The sequence below is a fragment of the Lipophrys pholis genome (genome assembly GCF_963383615.2).
Source record: "Lipophrys pholis genome assembly, chromosome: 8".
Classification (NCBI taxonomy): Eukaryota; Metazoa; Chordata; class Actinopteri; order Blenniiformes; family Blenniidae; genus Lipophrys; species Lipophrys pholis.
The window spans coordinates 636739-644565 of NC_137630.1; the positions used below are offsets into that span (position 1 = coordinate 636739).

Genomic DNA, 7827 nt, shown 5'->3' on the forward strand with positions numbered 1-7827 from the left:
AAAGACCAATTTAAAGGACTTACAATCGCACAAGAAGAACTCCAGCCTCAAGCCTCCGCCCACCAGCTGGACTCTACCCTCTTGGACTTGGCGTCGCCTCCACTTGCTGGTGTGAGAGGGGACCACCTCCTCCTCTTCTAGGGAGCGGCGCACCGAGGAGGTCGACTTTCTTGTCCTTCTGCAGCAGGAGAGCCTCGATCAGCTGCTGCTGCAGCCGGGTGAAGTCCTGCAGCTGAACGCACGCCTCCTCCACCCTCCTCTCTGGGGCCGCTGCACGCCTCCTCCACCCTCCTCTCTGGGGCCGCTGCACGCCTCCTCCACCCTCCTCTCTGGGGCCGCTGCACGCCTCCTCCACCGTCCTCTCTGGGGCCGCTGCATGCCTCCTCCACCTTCCTCTCTGGGGCCGCTGCATGCCTCCTCCACCGTCTTCTCTGGGGCCGCTTCACGCCTCCTCCACCCTCCTCTCTGGGGCCGCTGCACGCCTCCTCCACCTTCCTCTCTGGGGCCGCTTCACGCCTCCTCCACCGTCCTCCGCTGCACGCCTCCTCCACCTTCCTCCGCTGCACGCCTCCTCCACCGTCCTCCGCTGCACGCCTCCTCCACCGTCTTCTCTGGGGCCGCTGCACGCCTCCTCCACCCTCCTCTCTGGGGCCGCTGCACGCCTCCTCCACCTTCCTCTCTGGGGCCGCTTCACGCCTCCTCCACCTTCCTCCGCTGCACGCCTCCTCCACCGTCCTCCGCTGCACGCCTCCTCCACCGTCTTCTCTGGGGCTGCTGCACGCCTCCTCCACCCTCCTCTCTGGGGCCGCTGCACGCCTCCTCCACCCTCCTCTCTGGGGCCGCTGCATGCCTCCTCCACCGTCTTCTCTGGGGCCGCTTCACGCCTCCTCCACCCTCCTCTCTGGGGCCGCTGCACGCCTCCTCCACCTTCCTCTCTGGGGCCGCTGCACGCCTCCTCCACCTTCCTCTCTGGGGCCGCTGCACGCCTCCTCCACCCTCCTCTCTGGGGCCGCTGCATGCCTCCTCCACCTTCCTCTCTGGGGCCGCTGCATGCCTCCTCCACCGTCTTCTCTGGGGCCGCTTCACGCCTCCTCCACCCTCCTCTCTGGGGCCGCTGCACGCCTCCTCCACCTTCCTCTCTGGGGCCGCTTCACGCCTCCTCCACCGTCCTCCGCTGCACGCCTCCTCCACCGTCTTCTCTGGGGCCGCTGCACGCCTCCTCCACCCTCCTCTCTGGGGCCGCTGCACGCCTCCTCCACCCTCCTCTCTGGGGCCGCTGCACGCCTCCTCCACCCTCCTCTCTGGGGCCGCTGCACGCCTCCTCCACCTTCCTCTCTGGGGCCGCTTCACGCCTCCTCCACCGTCCTCCGCTGCACGCCTCCTCCACCCTCCTCTCTGGGGCCGCTGCACGCCTCCTCCACCCTCCTCTCTGGGGCCGCTGCACGCCTCCTCCACCCTCCTCTCTGGGGCCGCTGCATGCCTCCTCCACCGTCTTCTCTGGGGCCGCTTCACGCCTCCTCCACCCTCCTCTCTGGGGCCGCTGCACGCCTCCTCCACCTTCCTCTCTGGGGCCGCTGCACGCCTCCTCCACCGTCCTCTCTGGGGCCGCTGCACGCCTCCTCCACCTTCCTCTCTGGGGCCGCTTCACACCTCCTCCACCGTCCTCCGCTGCACGCCTCCTCCACCGTCTTCTCTGGGGCCGCTGCACGCCTCCTCCACCCTCCTCTCTGGGGCCGCTGCACGCCTCCTCCACCTTCCTCTCTGGGGCCGCTGCACGCCTCCTCCACCCTCCTCTCTGGGGCCGCTGCACGCCTCCTCCACCCTCCTCTCTGGGGCCGCTGCATGCCTCCTCCACCTTCCTCTCTGGGGCCGCTTCACACCTCCTCCACCGTCCTCTCTGGGGCCGCTGCACGCCTCCTCCACCTTCCTCTCTGGGGCCGCTGCACGCCTCCTCCACCCTCCTCTCTGGGGCCGCTGCACGCCTCCTCCACCCTCCTCTCTGGGGCCGCTGCATGCCTCCTCCACCTTCCTCTCTGGGGCCGCTACACGCCTCCTCCACCCTCCTCTCTGGGGCCGCTGCACGCCTCCTCCACCGTCCTCTCTGGGGCCGCTGCATGCCTCCTCCACCGTCCTCTCTGGGGCCGCTTCACGCCTCCTCCACCGTCCTCCGCTGCACGCCTCCTCCACCTTCCTCTCTGGGGCCGCTTCACGCCTCCTCCACCCTCCTCTCTGGGGCCGCTGCTGTTTTATGATGACATGTAATTGTGAATCGGATATTTACTCTGTGTATTCTGTGTATTTCTGCTTGTCTGATGTATCTTGGTGTTGTATGTACTGTTGTTTCCTCTTTCACCCTCTGAAAAGCTCTTCCAGGGACCAGAGTTACAAATTAGTGTTGAGCTACATACTCTATGTGCAACACATCAGATTTTCTCGATGTATATTGCACTGTCCCTGATAGATAAATACATTGAAATTGAAATGGTAGAACCAAGAACTCTGAGTTTAGCTCTATGGCGGAACCAAGAACTGAGTTTAGCTCTATGGCGGAACCAAGAACTGAGTTTAGCTCTATGGCGGAACCAAGAACTGAGTTTAGCTCTATGGCGGAACCAAGAACTGAGTTTAGCTCTATGGCGGAACCAAGAACTGAGTTTAGCTCTATGGCGGAACCAAGAACTGAGTTTAGCTCTATGGCGGAACCAACAACGTTAAAGAAGTCAGCACCGAACTGGAGAAGAAGTGATTGGTTCTGCCTGGAGAGAGATTGTTACTCTATAAAACAACTGGGACTGCCTGCTGTTCCCCTTTAATGTGTGTGTGTGTGTGTGTGTGTGTGTGTGTGTGTGTGTGTGTGTGTGTGTGTGTGTGTGTGTGTGTGTGTGTGTGTGTGTGTGTGTGTGTGTGTGTGTGTGTGTGTGTGTGTGTGTGTGTGTGTGTGTGTGTGTGTGTGTGTGTGTGTGTGTGTGTGTGTGTGTGTGTGTGTGTGTTCCAGATGAGGTGGTGCTGAAGTTCGAGGACGGCCGGGTTCGAGCCAGAAATGTGCTATATGACACACTTCCTGTCATCATCCATGGGAACGGGCCAACGAAGGTACTGAACTGAATTCGTCAGACTGAAGGGATGAGAAGGGACATCTTCACGATCAGTAATCAATACGATCAATCAGTAACAGAGTCACGTGACAGTGAAGCCAACAAACGGGTTCAGTGGATGTTTTTGTGAACGTGGAGGAAACCCACAGGGAGAACATGCAAACTCCACCCAGACAGACCCACAGCGAGAAGTTTGAACCCACGACTTTCTCGCTGTGAGGCGGGAGCGCTAACCACTGGTGTGTCCAGAAGTGACAGAATTAGAAGTGACAGATGAAAACATGACTGGGACGGATTAACACGAGTCTGTGGTGGAGGGCTCTATCCTCTGTACTGTTGCATGCTGGGACATCAGGCTGAGGGTGGAGATTCCAGTAGGCTCAATGAACTTCTCAGAATGTCCAGTGACGTGGTGGAGGTGGAGGTGTGATGTGAAGGTGGAGGTGTGACATGGTGATGGTGGACGTGTTATGTGGTGGAGGTGTGACATGGTGGAGGTGGAGGTGTGATGTGAAGGTGGAGGTGTGACATGGTGATGGTGGACGTGTGATGTGGTGGAGGTGTGACATGGTGGAGGTGGAGGTGTGATGTGAAGGTGGCGGTGTGACGTGATATCCTTTTACTTGATATTTGGAGGTGTATTAATTCTATTTGGTGTTGCTCTACGCTGTAACTCTGGTCACCTGTGTCCAGCTGCAGATCAACTACCTGGGAAACTACATCCCCAACATCTGGACCTTTGAAGGAGGCTGCAGCATCTGTGAGGAGAACCTGCGCTCTCTCTCCGGTCTGAAGGTCAGTCACCTGGTTCTGCAGGTCGGTCACCTGGTTCTGCAGGTCAGTCACCTGGTCTGCAGGTCGGTCACCTGGTCTGCAGGCCAGTCACCTGGTTCTGCAGGTCGGTCACCTGGTTTTGCAGGTCGGTCACCTGGTTCTGTAGGTCGGTCACCTGGTTCTGCAGGCCAGTCACCTGGTTCTGCAGGTCGGTCACCTGGTTCTGTAGGTCGGTCACCTGGTCTGCAGGTCGGTCACCTGGTTTTGCAGGTCACAGCGTGTGAAGCTTGTCTCTGTGTGGCCCCGTCAGGAGACAGAGCTCCCCCTGGTGGTCATGGGCGTCTTCATTCAGCAGCCGACTCCGTTCGTCAGCGTTTTCTTTGAACGTCTGCTGCAGCTCCAGTTCCCGAAGAGCAGGATGAGACTCTTCATCTACAACCAGGTGAGTGGACACATGAACAGGCCCTACAGTCAGACGGAACAGGTCCTACAGTCAGATGGAACAGACCTTACAGTCAGTCGGACCAGGTGCTACACTAAGATGGGACAGATCCTAGAGTTGGGCGGAACAGACCATAAAGTCAGATGGAACAGACCCTACAGTCAGGCGGACCAGATTCTACAGTCAAATGGAACAGGCCCTACAGTCAGATGGACCAGGTCCTACAGTCAGACGGAACAGGATCTATAGTCAGACGGAACAGACCCTAAAGTTAGACGGACCAGATTCTACAGTCAGATGGACCAGGTCCTACGGTCAAATGGAACACGTCCTACAGTCAGACGGAACAGACTCTACAGTCGGATTGGAACAGGCCCTACAGTCAGATAGAACAGACCCTACAGTCTGACGGAACAGACCCTACAGTCGGACAGAACAGACTCTACAGTCCAATGGAACAGGTCCTGTCCGGAGAGTTTCTGCAGACCAAGCCCAGACCTAGTTCAGGAGGTGGACTAGCACCTCCTCAACTTCCTGGACTGAGCAGACCACCACTGGGTCTGGACACCTGTCTGAGTCTGACCTTAAAATCTTTAACTGTAGAGTCACCGGCATGGCCAACAGGCGCTGACTTCTGGTAGTGGCAGACAGCCAGCAGGGGGCAGCGTTACAGTGAGAGAAAGACTTCCTGTAGTGGCAGACAGCCAGCAGGGGGCAGCGTTACAGTCAGAGAAAGACTTCCTGTAGTGGCAGACAGCCAGCAGGGGGCAGCGTTACAGTGAGAGAAAGACTTCCTGTAGTGGCAGACAGCCAGCAGGGGGCAGCGTTACAATGAGAGAAAGTACAACTAAACTGAGTTTCTACAACCATCTGGCTCGTGACTGTTGTCACCATAAGCTCAGGTGAAAAAGGTTAAAGTGCAATTAGGATTCACCCTCTCATTCTTTGTTGTCATAGTAACTGATATTTAACTCATAAACTCTGATAAAGGAACAACATGGTACTTTGGAACTGAAACACATAAAGGACACAAGGAACATTTCATAAAAGCTGGTGTTTATTTAAAAAAACTTTTTATTTAATTTATATAATAAAGCATGCATTAAATTACAATCATCTTCTGTATTCTATGTGTATAATATCTTGCTATTACATTGTGTCAGTCTTTGAAATGGCTGGAGAGTATATTATATCCCTATAAGATAAAAACAAGTCAGTAATGTGTAATGTACTATCATTGTCATACATGCAGAAGATACTTCCTGTTTCCCTGTAGGAACCTCATCATAAGCAACATGTCAACACTTTCCTGAAGAATCATGGGAACCTTTATGAGAACGTCAAGATCGTCGAGCCTGAAGAAGAGATGGACACAGCCGCCGCTCGCAACCTGCTCTTGTAAGTTATTAGATACCACCGCTCATATGATCAATACGCCATCACACGTCGTCACACGCTATCACACGTCATCATCACACGTCATCACACGTCATCATCACACGTCATCATCACACGTCATCATCACACGTCGTCACACGCTATCACACGTCATCATCACACGTCATCACAGGTCACACGTCGTCACACGTCATCACACACCGTCACACATCACACGTCATCACACGTCATCACACGTCATCATCACACTTCATCACACGTCATCATCACACGTCATCATCACACGTCATCACACGTCACACATCATCTCACGCCGTCACACAGGGTCACACGTCATGATCACATGACGTCACACGTCGCTACACGTCGTCACACGTTACCACATGTTACATGTCATCACACGTTCCATCTCATCATCACATGTCATCACACGCCATCACACATCGTCTCACGTCATCACACGTCGTCTCACATTGTCACACGTCATCACACGTCATAACACGTCGTCACACGTCATCACATGTCATCACACGTCATCACACAGGTCATCACACGTCTCACGTCATCACACAGGCCATCACACGTCATCACACAGGTTGTCTCACGTCATCACATCATCACACGTCATCATCACACGTCATCACACGTCGTCACACGTCGTCACACGTCGTCATCACATGTCATCACACGTCGTCACACGTCATCACACAGGTCATCACACGTCTCACGTCATCACGTCATCACACGTCATCATCACATGTCATCACACGTCGTCACACGTCATCACACAGGTCGTCTCACGTCATCACGTCATCACACGTCATCATCACATTTCGTCACACGTCGTCACACGTCGTCACACGTCATCACACGTCATCACACGTCATCATCACATGTCATCACACGTCGTCACACGTCGTCACACTTCGTCACACGTCGTCACACGTCGTCACACGTCGTCACACGTCATCATCACACGTCATCACAGTGACTTGTAGTGGAGTGTGAGTGTTTCGTTTGTTTCAGGTGTGTGTTGCAGTGCAGTTAGTGTGTGTTACAGTGCAGTTAGAGTGTGTTGCAGTGCAGTTAGTGTGTGTTACAGTGCAGTTAGTGTGGTGTGTGTTGCAGTGCAGTTAGAGTGTGTTACAGTGCAGTTACAGTGTGTTACAGTGTAGTTAGAATGTGTTACAGTGCAGTTAGTATGTGTTACAGTGTACTTAGAGTGTGTTACAGTGTAGTTAGAATGTGTTACAGTGCAGTTAGTGTGGTGTGTGTTGCAGTGCGGTTAGAGTGTGTTACAGTGCGGTTAGAGTGTGTTACAGTGCAGTGAGAGTGTGTTACAGTGTAGTTAGAGTGTGTTACAGTGCAGTTAGAGTGTGTTACAGTGCAGTTAGTGTTGTGTGTGTTGCAGTGCAGTTAGAGTGTGTTACAGTGTAGTTAGTGTGTTACAGTGTAGTTAGAATGTGTTACAGTGCAGTTAGTGTGTGTTACAGTGTAGTTAGAATGTGTTACAGTGCAGTTAGTGTGTGTTGCAGTGCAGTTAGAGTGTGTTACAGTGTAGTTATTGTGTGTTACTGTGCAGTTAGTGTGTGTTACAGTGTAGTTAGAATGTGTTACAGTGCAGTTAGTGTGTGTTACAGTGCAGTTAGTCTGTGTTACAGTGCAGTTAGTGTGTGTTACAGTGCAGTCAGTCTGTTACAGTGTAGTTAGTGTGTGTTACAGTGCAGTTAGTGTGTGTTACAGTGTAGTCAGTGTGTGTTACAGTGTAGTTAGTCTGTGTTACAGTGCAGTTAGTGTGTTACAGTGTAGTCAGTGTGTTACAGTGCAGTTAGTGTGTGTTACAGTGCAGTTAGTCTGTTACAGTGTAGTTAGTGTGTGTTACAGTGCAGTTAGTATGTGTTACAGTGCAGTTAGTCTGTGTTACAGTGTAGTTAGAATGTGTTACAGTGCAGTTAGTGTGTTACAGTGTAGTTAGTCTGTGTTACAGTGCAGTTAGTCTGTGTTACAGTGGAGTTAGAATGTGTTACAGTGGCGTTAGAATGTGTTACAGTGGCGTTAGAGTGTGTTACAGTGCAGTTAGTGTGTGTTACAGTGCAGTTAGTGTGTGTTACAGTGCAG

General features: G+C 53.7%; 1 protein-coding gene across 2 annotated transcripts in view; it reads left to right on the plus strand.

Annotated features, from left to right (window-relative positions):
- plod1a (procollagen-lysine, 2-oxoglutarate 5-dioxygenase 1a) overlaps positions 1-7827 on the plus strand; it is a 32764-nt gene that overhangs the window by 14765 nt on the left and 10172 nt on the right. For both annotated transcript variants that reach the window (XM_080468893.1, XM_080468894.1), the window contains exons 7-10: positions 2996-3093; positions 3789-3890; positions 4180-4311; positions 5588-5709. In XM_080468893.1, coding sequence (XP_080325019.1) covers positions 2996-3093; positions 3789-3890; positions 4180-4311; positions 5588-5709 — 454 coding nt within the window. The remainder of the gene's footprint in view (positions 1-2995; positions 3094-3788; positions 3891-4179; positions 4312-5587; positions 5710-7827) is intronic.